The following is a 17,309-nucleotide window of genomic DNA, read 5'->3' as shown; positions in this document are numbered from 1 at the left end:
AGCACATTCAAGGCACAGAAAAGCACTCTCAGCGAACAATGTCCCTGCTTTTGCTGACATCACCTCTGTGCCTGGGTTAATTTGTAGTTCAACCACCTCTGACCTACAGCTGGAAGACCTCCTTAGACCTTAGCATCCCCTGAGATGTGACCCTAGTCATACGACTCCTGAATCAGAAGCAACATCTATTCTGTTTTTCACATGCCCACAGAAAGACACTTGTGTTAGAAAATAGTTTTTGGTAAGGTACTTTCCAAAATAAGGAAAAGGGTGACAATGAGATTTTCTTTGTATGTTCTCTTGGACAGTCGCCTGTTTTGAATTTATGCAGAAATGAGCCAAAACTACTACTGGCTTTTGTTAACATCTGTAGCAGTGCTGAAAGTGTCCTCTTTATGGCAATTTGTCAACATTCCTTGAGAAATTGGGCATTTATTAATTTAAGTTGCAATCCTAACCATGTCTGCTCCAACCAAGGGGGGAATTTGGTGTTTCTAATTAGTTGCAGGTCCCTTCTGGATTCTATCGGGAGGAGCCAATCTCTTGGTTGACGCTTCTTCAAGGTCAAAGAGAGCTCAGTTCTGGGAAATATTAATAGTCTAAAACAGCCTGACAAGCTGCTTTCCAGAGTTGCTTATCGCCCAATTCCATACAGTACAAGGCATGAAAATGCTCAATAGGCGTAGTAGCAATTTCTTAAATATCCTTTAACTGAGCACAGACTGCTATTGCCTTAATTGTTGGCCACCTGGGTTCTCTACAAAACAAGAGATGCTCATACTCTTGATGGTAGAGAATATATATTCTGGGGAAAATATTCTGCACAGCTTCCAAAACTTTAATAGCGTTCTAATCAGAGCCCTAAATTCCAACAACTTGGAGCATTTAGATAAGCATTTTGCTACCAAATATCTTTAGGGCAGCTTTAACCAATTGCCTTCCCTTATTGTAATAGAACTTTATCAATGCCCCTATAGTTTTATGCGCTTTGCCTCCATATGACACTTCCATCTCCTAAGCATTCATATTGGTGCCAGAGGTCTTGCTTCAATCTTGATAGATGTCATTTAATTGTTTAGCTACTGAATTTGATGAGGACTTAAGAGACCGCAGACCTACCCCCCATCTTTAGGTGATTCCAAACCATCACCAACTTCACTTTCTTTGCTGGAAGGTTCCAACTGCAGGGCTACCATTAAGTATTCCTGTCTCCACTAACCTGATCAGTGTACCTGTTATGGCACTCGAACCAGAAACGTCATTTTCCAATGCTGTCTGCTCAGAAGCAAGTCGCACTGAATTCAATGGGGATTACTCCCAGATGAGAGGGGTTAAAACTGCAGCCTTACTTAGCCCTCACATTTGGGCAGATTTGGGCAGCCAAATCTGATTGGCTATGAAGGATCGAGACATCAACCCATTTGCTGAATGATTCCTGATTGGGTAGATGATGAATATAGGTGAGTCAGGAGGGAGGAAGAAGCAGCCCTGCTGGGGGAAGGGAGGCATGACTCTCAAAACAGTCCTAATGCAGCAACTTAAGCAACAAGAACTTAAGAGCCATGCTGGGTCAAACCAAAGGCCTATCTAGACCAGATGCATGTGGGAAGCTCAGGTGCACAGTGTGAGGTCTGTAGCACTCTCTTGCTGTTGTTTTGCAGCAACCGGGATTCAGAGCCCATACTTCCTCTGATCCTAGAGGTAGCATACAAAGGTCATGACAAATGCCAATTGATACCCTTATCTTCCATGGAGTCATCCAATCCCATTTTAAACCCACTGAAGTTGGTGGCCATCACCACATCTTTAAGGTGAGAATCCTATGATTCAATTAATGTGCTGCATGAAGAAGTATCTCCTCGACCACCCCCACCCCCCGCCGCCCCGAATCTTCCACCATTCATCTTCATTACATGGGCCCTGGCTTCTAGTACTATGCAAGAGAGAGAGAAAGAGATTGAGAGAGAGAGAGAAAAACCACACATCACTATCTATCTATCAAGTTAATAGGGAAAAGGCCCCAAATAGGATTTTTTAAGAGATAAATTTTCACACAGTTGAAAACGTTTTCAGGAGGAAATGTCTACTTCGAGGTAAAAAAGGTTCAGTCAGAATTAGAAAATGGATTCTGCTTTGAGAAACTCAAACCCAGGCCCATTAACCAATAAAATAACTGGATAAAAACAAATATTGTGTTTTTAGGATGTATAATGGAATGATATTTTTTTCTTGACTCTGAAGCATCAACAAATCTTTTTTTCATCGGAAACCCATCTTAGAAATGTTATAGCTGGATGAGCAAGCAGTGCGCCCGGAATGCTTACACTGCAAATGTTGCCACTGGCACTGAAAATGTTATCTGCAGTTTTTGTTTTCTAGAAAGAAAAGCAATATGCAGATTGGAAATTAAAGATTTGCCTCTTCCGTTACCTCCTTTTATCAGTGGTGGCAGCGTAGGGTGAAGATCTTTGTTACAATAATCCTGATCTGTGCAGCATTCAATTAATCTTCTCGGTTGGGACAGTGGTGTGTCCTGCAACAGATAATAGTTATGAGCAGCTTTGTCCACATCCAAAAGGCATTAGAAACGCTGAAAGTTTTCAGATGTGAAAAACCATGCATGTGCTAACACCTTAATGTGCTTTTAAAAAACCTAGATGACAATTCCTTTTAAACTATATAACAATCTAGACCTAGATACAGCTTAATAAACAGGTGTCGTTTTTACCATTTCGTTTTTCGATGGAGGGCAAAGCTTAAATCTGGGTTCTCAATATATTCAGAGAAAGCAAATGGTACTGTTCTTCTAGGCTTAGACAACTTCAGATTATAAGTGGGGGAAATGCATTACTGAATGCCTACAGAAAAAGCCCTGCACAAGGAAAATTAGTATGTAAGGGACAATAGCTGTAGCCTCCTCCTCTCTCTGCTAGCTTTCTATGTTCACAGAAGGTGTTGCTGTTGTTTTTCAAGTGAACAAGAATTCAAATATACCGTTTTTAACCTGAAATGGTACACAACTGTGTGGGTTTTCTGAACATGTATATTGCTTCTGAGCCTAATGCAGAAGGGGACTTTACATGAGGGGTGACAACATAGGTCTGTATCCAGTCCTGAAAACTATTAGCATCTAGAAAACCCCTCTTCATTTTCTTAGAGCAATCAGTATGTGGGCAAGTTGTCACAGGGTGGCAATATGGGAACACAGAGGTAGGGACAAATGTCTTAGTGACCTGAAAATTGCCTGACCTCGTACAATGGCAGCATTCTATGTCATGGAGAAAGGGGGCTGGGAGCAGGCAACTCCTGTATACAAACCAGCACGCAGGGTAAGGAGGGTAGATGCAAAGGCTAAATGAATCAGGCTCACCCCGATTACATTTCATATTTCACCTTCATTTAAAGCATTAAGGCAGCAGTCCTGAACATCTTACTAGGGAGTAAGCCTCTCTTAATACCGTGGGCTTACTTCTGAGTAAGCATGCATGTGATTGTGCACTAAATATTGCACCTGAGCTCTTGAGAGGGGCATTTAAATAAGTAGCACAGAAACATTATGAGCCCATTCTTAAAACGCTGTATCTCAAAGATGGTATCATCTTGCAAAATGAGGATTCCTGCTGGGCTTTCCGACCTGTTAGTGCTCTGCTGACTTCTGCTTGCCTGTGCTATGGACCACTGGAAAGACCTACAAAGATATTCACAGCCTGACCTGCATTCTAACTCCCCTGGAGGAGAAAGGCAACAGGCCATATATCTCCATTCCTAACTATTTGTAAGGTTAGGGTACTAGCATGGTACTCTGCAGATGTTGCACTGCAACTCCCATCATATTTGAGCACTGGCTGAGGCTGATGGAAGCTACAGTCCAACAACATCTGAAGGGCACATTGGCTACCCCTGACCTAAGCTGACTCCCAGCTAAAACTAAAGACCAAATCTAGTTCAGAATATATTCTTACCCGGCACTGGAAGTCAGAACCCTCTAACCCGATACAGCCTGTGGTGAAAGTCTGCCCTCCAGAGTCTTCATCTTCTACCATGGCAAAACAAAAGCCATCAGTACTGAATGTGGGGAAAGAAAAGAAACAAATGTATTTGATCAGAAACTTGTTATTATTAGCTTCCTGTATCTTTCTTGCAGTTCAAAGATTACCCTGCTATGGAAATCATTAAAGGGAAATCAACCAAAGCTTTCTTAAGGCGCATGCTATAAAGTAAGCCATTATTTGTGGTCACCACTGACCCTGACCCTTTCCTGAGACCTCTAGAATATGTAGAGGACTTTGAAGGTATATGGCTGTATGGTTGTCACAGTTGCGGGTTTTGGACCAGGCAGAAACAGCAAGCAGTACTTGTGCTATTTCTGTCTGCTCCAAAGCCCAGTACAACATGTGATCGTTTGATGAAGTGCTGTCAAAAGCCACTTTGAGCTACTCCTTTGTGGAGAGGCTGCAGAATGCACATGGCAGCTCCCTTCAAATGCCAGAGGACCTGGGCAAAGGCATTTTCTTCTTCTGATGACCTTTGGAGCAGGCAGAAGTTTTCTGGAGCACTACCACTTCCTTTGGGAGATCTGCCTGGCCCCATTGCTCGTTATTTTTAGATGGGAAGAAAATGTGTGTGCGGTTTCTCCCCCAGAAACATTTTGCAGAGTAACATCTTTTTAACATATATTTCTGCTGCTATTGCTTTTGTCTCATTACGATGTCCTTTTGGTATTGTTGCAGTTCTCCTGTTCTATTGTTGTTTTTTATTCCTATTTTAAGTTAACTTAAATATTTTACGGGGTACATATTTTGAGAATATATATTAAGGAAATAAATACACCTCGACCTGCTGCAAAATGCATCCACACATCTTTCTCTCTATCTATCTCTGCAATTCAGAGGAGAGGAGATCCCTTGTGTTCTTCATGTTAAGATTTGTGAGCAGCAAGATTTGTGGGGGTCTGATTATGCTAGACATTTCAAGCATACATATTAATTACTGGGACACAGTGGTATATGCATCAATAAAATAAAATGTAAGTCCAGAATGGCTAATATTAAGGGCTTTCACACACTGCATTCAGGTGTACAATTTGTGCCCCTGTGGACACAGCTGTACAGATCAACAAGTGTAGACTCTTTACAAGTGTAGAGACAGCTTTTACCTGTGGTCTGTGTAATGTGTGAACAAACCTTTTCTCTGTGTTTTAATTGCTGTAACCCTTCCTGGTAGACTGGAGTAAAGGGCGGGCAATAAATTGTTGTAGTAGTAGTAGTAGTAGTAGTAGTAGTAGTAGTAGTAGTAGTAACAATGCACCCACAAAGACAGTTGTATCCAAATCCTGTGCCATTTATTCCAAAGGAAATCCTATTAAGTCAAATTGAACAACCACCTGGAAAGGACAACCACTGGAATTGAACAACCACCTGGTACATAGGATTGCAGTTTTATTGGGTATGGTGAAGGGTGGAAATATAAAAGTTAGTGTTGTTGTTTTTAATAATGTCACTCCTAGCTACATTTTAGGGATGCCTGTTTTCTGAGTTTCCTCCTGTAAAGATTATCCTCCTTCTTCAAGGTAATACCATACTTCAGTTGCTGTTCTTGAGCCAAGAAAATAAAGCATTCCTTGTGTTTACTACAATGTTGGTAATTTCTTAATCTTAAACTTCCACATCTCCTCTTGCAGGAATGGCAACTGGGAGAGCAGCTGGCGCATTGAAAGCAGATGATGATGTTAAAGTTTTTGAATTATTGTGGGGAGGGGGGACATTTTATCAATATGTTCACAGATGATATTGTGCTATTCCTTTCTGTCCCTGAAACCTCATTACCTGCTGTTACGGACCAACTTGCTATATATGGCAAGATATCTGGGTTCACTGTTAGCTTCACCAAATCTTAAGATCAATTCCAATACACACCCTATCAAACCTACAACAGCATTGGCGCAAGACAACTGGCCTGAATCTCTGTAAGATCAACTTTAAATACCCGTGAGTGAATATACCTAAGAATCTAAACCAGTGGGATTATACAAACTCAGACAAATCAAAAATCCTTTGCAGCTCCAGCTGCTCTTTTTATTTCTTTTCTGTACAACAAACTAAGTTCTGTTTTGGGTTTTTTTTTGTCACTTGAAATTAAAAATCAATTTTTAAAAACCAGAAATGTGAAGCCAAAAACGGGGTAGGGGTGGGGAGTGGGGGAAGTGAGAGAACAGCTGGGGAAACCCCAGCCAGATACGTCCAAGGATGGGCAAAATATCTGTATAACCAGATTCCTAAGACTGATACCTTAAATAATTGAATCCTGAAAACTTAAGCTGCACAAACACCATACATTTAAAGCACATTTGTGCCCACCAAAGAATTGTGAGGACTGTAGTTTGTTAATAATAATAATAATAATTTATTATTTATACCCTGCCCATCTGGCTGGGTTTCCCCAGCCACTCTGGGTGGCTTTCAACAAAAGAGTTAAATACATTAAAACATCAATCATAAAAAACTTCCCTAAACAGGGCTGCCTTCAGATGTCTTCTAAACGTCAAAAAGTTTAGAACATCTGATGGGAGGGCGTTCCACAGGGTGGGCGCCCTGTGTTGTGTTAAGGGTGTTAAGGGAACTGTAGCTCCATGAGAGGTATACCACCATTCCGAGGATCAATTTCTTTTTGGTGGGAGGTGTGCTTAAATGTATGGTGTATGTGCAGTTTTGGTACAACTGACCTTTTCTGAAACATTAGCGATTTATGAAGCGCAAAGAAGCAGGCAATTCCTAATTACTCCTACTGTGCTCTAATGCAATGTATTTGGGTAATTCGAGTAAGACAATTGTCCTTCTGGGTACCAACCATTATGACTTCATTGCTCAGGCTCAGGAAAAGAATGATAGGAAGCACTGCCAAGAAGAGGCGGAAAGGCATCCATTAGGGTGGGATATTATATTATGTTACATTTTGTTTAATTGCATGGTGCCATTCATCCATATCAACGAGCAAGGATAATTGAGGGATACAGTGAAAAACAATGGATAACAATTAACTTCTTTTAAACAAAAACAAAAAACAATGAATGACACAATCAACTAATGGTTGCCAATGAAGTTTTGACAATGAGCTTCTCCAAGAGGAGAAAGATAAGGACTTTCACAAAGAACACTCCTGTTTACGAACGATTTGGTTTACGAACTCCGCAAAACAGGAAGTACTGTCCAGATTTGCAAACTTTACCTCGGTCTAAGAACGGAATCCGAACAGTGGAAGGGCATCGGCAGCGGAAAGCCCCATTAGGCAAAGTGCACCTCGGTTTAAGACCGGTTTCGGTTTAAGAACGGACTTCCAGAACGGATTAAGCTCGTAAACTGAGGCACCACTGTATTAGATGACGTCTAAGTAAGAAGAAGCATTCGGCCAAGAAGAGCAAAAGAAGTAAGCCTTCTGATGCCGAGGACGATTCAGAAAAGCTTCCTGCTGCCCACCACCTGCTGGGTTCCGAGCAACCAGTTTGTGGCTGTTCTTTTTGGTGGGTCTGTGAGCTTTTCAAGACCGCTGGTGGAAATGCCCCCTGCTGCCCGGAAAGGCTGTTTACCTTTAAAACATGAAGACGCTGGGTGGTTACCTAGGCACTTCTCACCTTCATGCGCATACTTACAATTTGGCCCCTGGCAAACACCCGTGTTGTACTCCCAGCAAACCTCATGGTGAGGGACTCGCTTAGCTTCAAATTTTCCAACTTTCCTTTTTCCACATAGGGACCCATATGCTCCATCCAGTCATTCTGGTCGCTCGGAACCCAGCAGGTGATGGGCAGCAGGAAGCTTTTCTGAATCGTCCTCGGCATCAGAAGGCTTACTTCTTTTGCTCTTCTTGGCCGAATGCTTCTTCTTACTTAGACTTCTTTCTCCCTTGCCCATCATTGGAGACTGGTGCTGTTCTGCAGCCGCTGCCACTTCCTGTTGCCCCTGCGTCTCTTCCTCCGATGATGTTTCAGAGCCCCCTTCCACGGTAAAGACTGAGGTTGTGAATGCTGTAGAATACTGGGAAAGTGTGGGGTATACTGAGAGGCAGAAAGGTTATAATTGTAAGCATGAGCCCTATCTCCCAAGGATCTGTCATTGGAGACCCAGGGACACGTAGACTGTAATTATGTGTGAGGATGCATAAATGGATTGCTACCCGAATGTGGAACCCTAAATAAGGAGGCCAAAGTGCGAGGGAGCTCCTCATTGCTGGACGGAAGTACTCAACCATTTGGGGAGAGGCCGCAGTGACCATGGGCCTGAATTGCTGGTAAAAGGTTTCAAAAGCAGAGGAAACACTGACTAGGCCTGTGGGTTGCAGGGCACAGGAGGCTACCCTGACCCATCTTGGACACAGGACCCACTATTGAATCATTGGCTGCTCTCAGCACTGCTGCGGTGGCCGCGGAGGTGCCAGGGCGGTCCACAACGTTAGGTGGCGTATCCGGGATGCATTCTTGGGTGAGCGCCAGAGGTGCCGCTGCCACCTGGTCTGCAGGCCTATATTGCCTATAAAATGTCTAAAAAGCATTGAAAAAGTGTGCCAAAGCCTGTGGGTTGTTAGGCACTACGAAGGCCTGAGGCCCCTCTTGGTTCCCTTGTGCCCCCCCCCCCCCCCCGATACAGCAGGCATTACAAAGCCTGGGACCCCTCCTAGTTCCCTTGTGCCACCCCAGATATAGCAGCATTTTGCTGGTTCTCTTGAGCAGACATAGTTTGATACCCTTAATTAGCCTATCAAACTATGTCTGCTCAAGAGAACCAGCAAAATGCTGCTATATCTGGGGTGGCACAAGGGAACTAGGAGGGGTCCCAGGCTTTGTAATGCCTGCTGTATCGGGGGGGGGGGGGGGGCACAAGGGAACCAAGAGGGGCCTCAGGCCTTCGTAGTGCCTAACAACCCACAGGCTTTGGCACACTTTTTCAATGCTTTTTAGACATTTTATAGGCAATATAGGCCTGCAGACATAGTTTGATACCCTTAATTAGCCTAGGGGACGCGGGTGGCGCTGTGGGTAAAAGCCTCAGCGCCTAGGGCTTGCCGATCGAAAGGTCGGCGGTTCGAATCCCCGCGGCGGGGTGCGCTCCCGTTGTTTGGTCCCAGCGCCTGCCAACCTAGCAGTTCGAAAGCACTCCCGGGTGCAAGTAGATAAATAGGGACCGCTTACTGGCGGGAAGGTAAACGGCGTTTCCGTGTGCGGCTCTGGCTCGCCAGATGCAGCTTCGTCACGCTGGCCACGTGACCCGGAAGTGTCTCCGGACAGGGCTGGCCCCTGGCCTCTTGAGTGAGATGGGCGCACAACCCTAGAGTCTGTCAAGACTGGCCCGTACGGGCAGGGGTACCTTTACCTTTACTTTTAATTAGCCTGGTTCTGTAAAATCAACGCCAACTAGCTTGGATTATATGCGTGAGCTGCGAGCAATATCACGGTAGTTCAGTATTATCTGCACTGGTAAGTTTAAAGGACCCAAAGATGCCTAACTAATCTCCAACAAATTGTATTTAGCTGCAAACAATATCACCGTAGCTCTGTATTATCTGCACTGGATAGCAGTCCAAAATACCAGCCCACACCTCAAAGCAATGTATTTAGAGGAATACTGAGTCTATAATAAACAGAAGAGAACCTTTGATAATATAAGCAGCTATGCAGCAAGCCAGAGGTAGAATTATAAATTGTAACCCAGCAATACAGCAGTGAAAAATGGTAAATTGACTTATGCAACAAACCTATAAGCAAAGCAAAGCTCCCAAGAGCCCTTAAGCACTATTATCAAAATCAACCAAATGAATTAAATTGCCAGATTAAATATATACTTACAAACTAACAGATGAAATACCAGAAAGAGATGAACGTAGAAGAGGCATGAGCTATTTACTTTAGATTCCCTATAAACCTGTATGCAAAGATTATTTTGCAGGCGAAGAAGCCCTTTAATAAATCAAATTATATAAAACCCGGATCTCTTTTTCCTTATAACTATGAATTGACTATACAGTGGTACCCCGCAAGACGAATGCCTCGCAAGACGGAAAACCCGCAAGACGAAAGGGTTTTCTGTTTCGGAGGCGCTTCGCAAGACGAATTTCCCTATGGGCTTGCTTCGCAAGACGAAAGCCCATAGGGAAATCTCCGGGGACCTGTTTTAAATTGCTGGCGGTCGGGAGCAAAGACTTTCGCCCACAGCCGGCCTTCAGAAGAGGTCCTGGACCTCTTCTGAAGGCCGGCGGGGGGCAAAAGTCTTTGCTCCCCCCCGCCTGCCTTCCCGGGACAGCGGAGACTTCTCCGCTGCCCCGGGCGATCTTAAAATGCTGGCGGGCGGGAGCGAAGCGTTCGCTGCCGACCCCCAGCATTTTAAAATCTCCCCGGGACAGCAGAGAAGTCCCGCCCCGCTCGGGATGGCGGCGCAGAGCTGTCTGCCGTGCCGGGATCAGCGCAGCTCTGCGCGGCCATCGGGAGCCGGGGGCGAAGCCCGACCCGCTACAGATGGCCGCGCAAAGCTGCCTGCAGTCCCGGGACTGCAGGCAGATCTGCGCCACCATCCCGAGCGGGGCGCTAAGTCCCGCCCCGCTCTGGATGCCAGCGCAGAGCTGTCTGCCGTCCCGGGACTGCAGGCAGATCTGCGCCACCATCCCGAGCGGGGCGCTAAGTCCCGCCCCGCTCGGGATGGCAGCGCAGAGCTGTCTGCCGTCCCGGGATCAGCGCAGCTCTGCGCGGCCATCGGGAGCCGGGGCGAAGCCCGCCCCGCTCGGGATGGCCGCGCAAAGCTGCCTGCAGTCCCGGGACTGCAGGCAGATCTGTGCCGCCATCCCGAGCGTTGCGCTAAGTCCCGCCCCGCTCTGGATGCCAGCGCAGAGCTGTCTGCCGTCCCGGGACTGCAGGCAGATCTGTGCCGCCATCCCGAGCGGGGCGCTAAGTCCCGCCCCGCTCTGGATGCCGGCACAGAGCTGTCTGCCGTCCCGGGACTGCCATCCCGAGCGGGGCTAAGTCCCGCCCCGCTCTGGATGGCGGTGCAGATCTGCCTGCCGTCCCGGGATCAGCGAAGCGTTCGCTGCTGACCCCCAGCATTTTAAAATCTCCCCGTGTCCCGGTGAGATTTTAAAATGCTGGGGGTCGGCAGCGAAGCCCTTGTTCCCCCCCAGCCCCCCCCCAGCCTTCAGAAGCCCTTGTTTCCCCCCCCCCCCCAGCCTTCAGAAGAGGTCGGGGGACAGACTGTCCCCGGACCTGGTCTGAAGGCGGTTTCCCTAGGAACGCATTAATTGATTTTCAATGCATTCCTATGGGAAACCGTGCTTCGCAAGACGAAAAACTCGCAAGAAGAAAAAACTTGCGGAACGAATTAATTTCGTCTTGCGAGGCACCACTGTACCAAATTATAAAACTTAATGCCTAGGCAGAGAGTAAGTGACACAGCTCCTCAGAGCACCGCAAGCTGAATGAAATAAATTGAATTCCATTTTTTTTAAATAAAATTTTTATTAGGGTTTTTACATTACAAAATAGAAAAAGAAAAAAGAAAAAAATACAAAATAAAAAGAGTTGAAAACAATCAATCTTTTCATCACATTATTTTTCATTTACTTGTTTCCCGGACCTCCTCGTACCTCCCTTTTTTGTATTCCAGTTCAATTTATTAGCTCAGCAGTTTCTTTCCCTCTTTATTCTACCCAGATCTTTAATCTTAAATTGTTATAACATTAAATTTTTACTTATAAAAAACCATTTTTTCATATTCTTTTATACCATTAGCTAGAAACCACTTAATTTCAATCCAACATCATTCTAACATTCATTAATTTTACAGTATCTCTGTAAATAGTCTTTAAATTTCTTCCAGTCTTCTTCCACTGACTCTTCTCCCTGGTCTCGGATTCTACCAGTCATTTCCGCCAATTCCATGTAGTCCATCACCTTCATCTGCCATTCTTCCAGAGTGGGTAAATCTTGTGTCTTCCAATACTTTGCAATAAGTATTCTTGCTGCTGTTGTAGCGTACATAAAGAAAGTTCTATCCTTCTTTAACACCGATTGGTCAACTATGCCCAGGAGAAAGGCCTCTGGTTTCTTCAAGAAGGTATATTTAAATACCTTTTTCAATTCATTATATATCATCTCCCAGAAAGCCTTAATCCTTGGGCACGTCCACCAAAGGTGAAAGAATGTACCTTCAGTTTCTTTACATTTCCAACATTTATTATCGGGCAAGTGGTAGATTTTTCCTAGCTTGACTGGGGTCATGTACCACCTGTATATCATTTTCATAATATTCTCTCTTAAGGCATTACATGGAAATAATTTGAATTCCAATATACTGTGCACTAATGCTTCAATTTAATTTAAATGTGTTTCGTATATTCCCAGAATGAAATTCTCAAGAGTGTAAGTATAAACAAAAGCAGTCAAATTAATTAGAGGCTATCAATTCTAAGATCAGCCTAGCCAGAGACGCTGTAGCCAGCTCTATACAAGCTTATGCACCAAGAGAAGGGGCTCCCTGCAGCCCCTTGTGCGCTCTTATTTAAGCTAGGCTATTTTAATAATTGCACTATCATCCTTTGTTTATATTGCTTATGTTTATTTCCTTTGTTTATATTGCTTTTGCATTTAAAACCAATGAGAAAGTGAGGGGCACTCGAAAAGGAGATAGCTCCCACGTGGTTTTGCCTCTCCTAAAATGGCTGCCGCCGCAAGGCCATGTGGGCAATCAAAATGGCGGCCGTGATGCGTTCCTGTTGCCTAGCGACAATGAACACGGGCGAAAACACTTAACACTAGCCCTTTAACACTGAAAAATTCCGCAGCCTCAAGAGCAAAACCTGCAGGCATTCCCCACGTACCCCTTATGAACATTAATTATTCCCCTGGTTTTCTCGCCGGTTAAGCTTAAAAGGGAGGGTTTGTAAAATTACTTCCCACATAGAATGCCTATAGTAAAATGGCGGCCGCCCGGAAGGGCATGTGGGCGGATGAAATGGCGGCCGGGGCACGCTGGTTGCCCGGCAACGGCACAGCTGCTTCCGAGGCTTTCCAAGTCTAAACTTCCGTGCGAAAATAAAACAGCCTGTAGAGGAAGCATGTGGGTCTATGAAGAGCCACAAAAGGCTGGTCTTTCTAACAGAGCTGACTTTTGCTACTGTCGGTACCCTGTCAACAGAGCCCTCACTGGTTGTACAACCTCTGCAAACTCCTTCATTGCCTTGGCATGAAGGTTTGGGTCCTCTGCCAAGTGCCTGAAAAGATTTACGGGTGTTGCACTCCAGAGGACCTTAGGCATAGGGATCTGGATAGGCAAGGTTGTTGTTGTTTAGTCGTTTAGTCGTGTCCGACTCTTCGTGACCCCATGGACCAGAGCACGCCAGGCACCTCTGTCCTCCACTACCTCCCGCAGTTTGGTCAAACTCATGCTGGTAACCTCGAAAACACTATCCAACCATCTCATAGGCAAGGAGATGTTACCAATAAGGAAATGCTGAAGATATATCTCCTGCAGGGCGGTGTGCATATACAAGAGGATGTCCTGAAGTCTTCATGCACAGCTCTCAGGGCCCCAGTCCAACGGGGGCTGAAAGAGCAAGAGATGCATCAGGCAAGACTTGTAGTGATAGTTGGTGAGCACCATGTTCTTCCCCTCTGATGGGCTGGACTCTTTGAAATAGATTATGATCTGGAGACATTTCAAGTGGCAGCTCTCCTCTGGGACTCGCTGGCTCACCCACTTAAATTCCGATTCCGAGGGCAGCCCAGAAGGGTTGAATGCCATGAGAGAGGCAGGAACATCTCCTTCTTTTTAAATCTAAGGGCTTATCCACACTTATATTTTGCCCTGTTCTTTCCAGGCTGTGCTTTAAATATCCACCTCTGAGTGTGTTGAACGAGAGGTGTGGCTTTCCCTGCTAAAACCTGCTCTTTTAGGCCGGAAGGTTTGAGGCCTAGTTCTCCAACTGTCACTCCTCATTGGAGTGACACTCCTCCAACTGTCACTTCCTTATTGAGAATGCCTGCCGGAAGGAGAAAACGAGGTGCAAAGAGCCAGAAGACCATTCTTGAGACTCGCAATTCCTCTAAAACAAAGAATCGGCAGAGAGCCAACGCCATCTGCCCTGGCTCAGAAACAGAGCGGGTTGAGGAAACCGAGAAAACGGAGCAAATAGAACAAACAGTGAGTAACAACGTTGGGGGGACCTCACCCCCCCTTAAGGAGGATGTCGTCGAAAAGAGGGCGAGCCCCCTCTGCGTCGGCCCTAAATAGGGCAGGTCACACACACACACCCCCAGCCAGCCGATTGGCTGGCTGGGGGGGCAGACAGGGCCAGGATTCCCCTGCTCTCGCGGGGGCTGAAACCAGCCCCCACTCACGTGGGGGGGTGGGCATGAAGCCCGCAACCCCACCTCCTGGGCAGGCCGGAAGTGGCTTTCCAATGCATAGTCTTCACAGAAAGGCTCTATTCCCATGGCTTGAGTGTCATGACGACCGGTAGATTCTTATCTGCTGCAGCCTTCATTTGCCTTCACAGCCGTTGTAACATACTGCTTGTTATCTTCTGCGCATTCTGCTGTTGAGGACTTCTTGGATCATTCTTTGTCTAGCTTCTCCCCCTTGACCTTACCACCTTGGGTGACCCTACTGGGAGTACAAGACTCCTGGGGGCTTTGCTCACAAGGATCATAGGAACGTGCAAGCCCACTCACCACGACAAGGTGATGATCCAGCAAGTGAGTTAGGATATGCAACCAGGATGAGACAGGAGGGGAGGAGGGATATGAGTTCATTCTCAAATCATGGTTTATAGGACTGTTATATCTAAACTGCCTGATCTTCAAATAAAAAAATGCCCACACTTTTTTTTAGCTTCAAGAGAGCAAGTGGGGAAGAGACAAAATATAAACATGTTACTTAAACCTCAACCCATATTTTGCATCATGTTCTATTACAGTGCAGCTTTCGGATGAGATAATTAAGAAAGCAGAAGGTTTGGTGTGTCATGTTTCTCAGCCGAGAGTGAATTTTTACAGCCAAGGAAAACACCTGAAAAAATGTGGTTTGTAACGGAAATGCTGAGAGACGTTGCTGTCAAAGATGCTTTTAATTAAAGATTTGCCCAGTCCAAGGAGCTGATCTTAATGCAGACCTTTACTAAATGTCAAAAGAAAAGGAAGTGGGCCAGCCACTTTGCAGCTGTTTAAGCAGATGTCTTTACTGGAGAAGGGCCCACTTTTTGTACAAGTCACAGCACCTTAACTACTAAATTTGGTCAAAGAACGCCTTTCCCAGCCCAGATATTCAAACAGAATCTCAGGAGGAATTTCCCCTAACAGACTTATACTAGCCATGATGGCTGTGTCCAACCTCAAATATACAATATATAACACTACCTTAATTTGCAAAATACTTACAGGATATCAGGATGGAGAGAGAATGAATATTTCTTCTACACAACAGTGCATTCAGGATATGAGGTTGATAATTGAGATCCAGAACTATATATTCTTTAAACCAGGGTTGAGAAATGTGGTCCTTCAGATGTTGTTAGATTACAGCTTTCATCCTGGCTTGAGTTGATGAGAGTTGGGAGTCCAACAACATCTGGATGGCCACAGGTTCCCCACTCTTACTTTCCACCATTCTTAAATTAGCTCTTATGGTTCAGTTTTCCATGTTCATTAGATGAAGAACCCTTCGTCAGACCAGGCACTTTTGACCTGAATCTATACCTCTTACAAATTGTTGTATCAGTAAATTCAGTGGAAAGCTGGATGTGTATAAGATCTAACAAGAGAATCCTAACCACATCTACTCAGAAGTAAGATCTATTGAACTCACTGGGGGCTTACTCCCAGGTAAGCAGGATCAGAACTGCAACCTAAACCACTCCTGCTCGTAGGTTATATTGTTGCTGTTGTTGCTTATACACATAACGTTCACATCCATTATTCAACCCACTTTCAGGGTGGCTTGCCCACACCTAACTGAGATTGCAAATTCCTCAAGGAATGTAGACTGCTGAATGTCAGCAGCCAGTGATATCAGTTGGATATATACAACATCTCTTACAAACCTATCTGATGCACATTTTGGGTGGGGGCAATGTCAGAGTAATTCAGCTGCTGAACCCATGAAACCAAGTAAGAGTGTGCTAAGCAGCCAACATCTTTCTTCAGCTGTGTGGGCAACCACATTACATATTAAAGCCTATGGGCATTTAAGAAAGCACACTGAGTCAAAGGTTAGTTGCTCTGTATGCAGAACAAAAAACAAAAAAAGCCCTATCTGACTCAGTTCCTCTACTTAGCATAGCCTATCCTTTTATCCTTGGTGGTTAATGTAGGTGCCAATGAACTAATGTAGGTAGAGCCAGCTGAAAAATTCACACCCGTTGCAGAACTTTTAGGCGTACCCGGTTTTGTTTTTTATCCTGGTGGAAAACTCCAGAGTGTTCAGCATGCTATGTTGGGGCTTACTTACAAAACAAAACAAAACAAAAACTTGGATTGGTACACAAGGAAGGAGCCATGGGGTTATCCCTGCATGCTCAGGCTGCTGTTGAATGCCTGCAGCAGACACCTCCCTCCTCCCATGCTGGAGCCAACTTGAAGGAGGGAAGAGTGGGTGGAGAGAAGAGGCGGGGATATCCCCACAAGCTCAGCCTATCACTGCCTGCCAGCAAGTGACAGACATTCTCATTGTCCAATTCTGGATCTTGCCTTTTTTTAAAAAAGAAGAAGGGGGGAGTGGAGGCATCCCTACACATTCAAGTTGCTGTTGCCTGCCAGCAAGGTGGAGCTGATAGCAGGTTCTTCCTTTGGCCCAGGGCAGAGCTTTCATGGATTTTTTTTTTTTTTTGGGGGGGGGGAGAAGAAGGAAGAAGAGGAGGAAGAGAGTTTGGATTTGATATCCTATTTTATCACTACCCTAAGGAGTCTCAAAGCGGCTAACAATCTCCTTTCCCTTCCTCCCCCACCACAAACACTCTGTGAGGTGAGTGGGGCTGAGAGACTTCAGAGAAGTGTGACTAGCCCAAGGTCACCCAGCAGCTGCATGTGGAGGAGCAAAGACACAAACCCGGTTCACCAGATTACGAGACTACCGCTCTTAACCACTACACCACACTGGGAGTGGGTGGGGGGGGTGTGTGAAAGAGAAAGAGAGAGAGAGAGAGAGAGCGCTATTCATGTATAATTTGTGTGAGATATGTAATTGTTGGGGGTGAGTGACGGAGGAAGGCAGGGAGAGGCAAATTCAATGTTTTCTGTGTGCATGTGAAAGAAAAGGGGGGATGTATGCGAGGTCAATGTG

At 45.3% G+C, this 17,309-nt stretch overlaps 1 protein-coding gene across 4 annotated transcripts in view; it reads right to left on the bottom strand.

Annotated features, from left to right (window-relative positions):
• Positions 1-17,309, bottom strand: part of BMPR1B (bone morphogenetic protein receptor type 1B) — a 253,196-nt gene that overhangs the window by 32,612 nt on the left and 203,275 nt on the right. For all 4 annotated transcript variants that reach the window (XM_077933848.1, XM_077933851.1, XM_077933849.1 and 1 more), the window contains 2 exons: positions 3,963-4,065; positions 2,431-2,533 (listed from right to left, as the gene is read on the bottom strand). In XM_077933848.1, the coding sequence (XP_077789974.1) occupies positions 2,431-2,533; positions 3,963-4,065 (206 nt within the window). The remainder of the gene's footprint in view (positions 1-2,430; positions 2,534-3,962; positions 4,066-17,309) is intronic.

This window comes from Podarcis muralis, chromosome 9, assembly GCF_964188315.1.
Source record: "Podarcis muralis chromosome 9, rPodMur119.hap1.1, whole genome shotgun sequence".
Lineage (NCBI taxonomy): Eukaryota > Metazoa > Chordata > Lepidosauria > Squamata > Lacertidae > Podarcis > Podarcis muralis.
The sequence above is the reverse complement of the archived record's forward strand: the minus strand, read 5'-3'. Positions and strand labels throughout refer to the sequence as shown.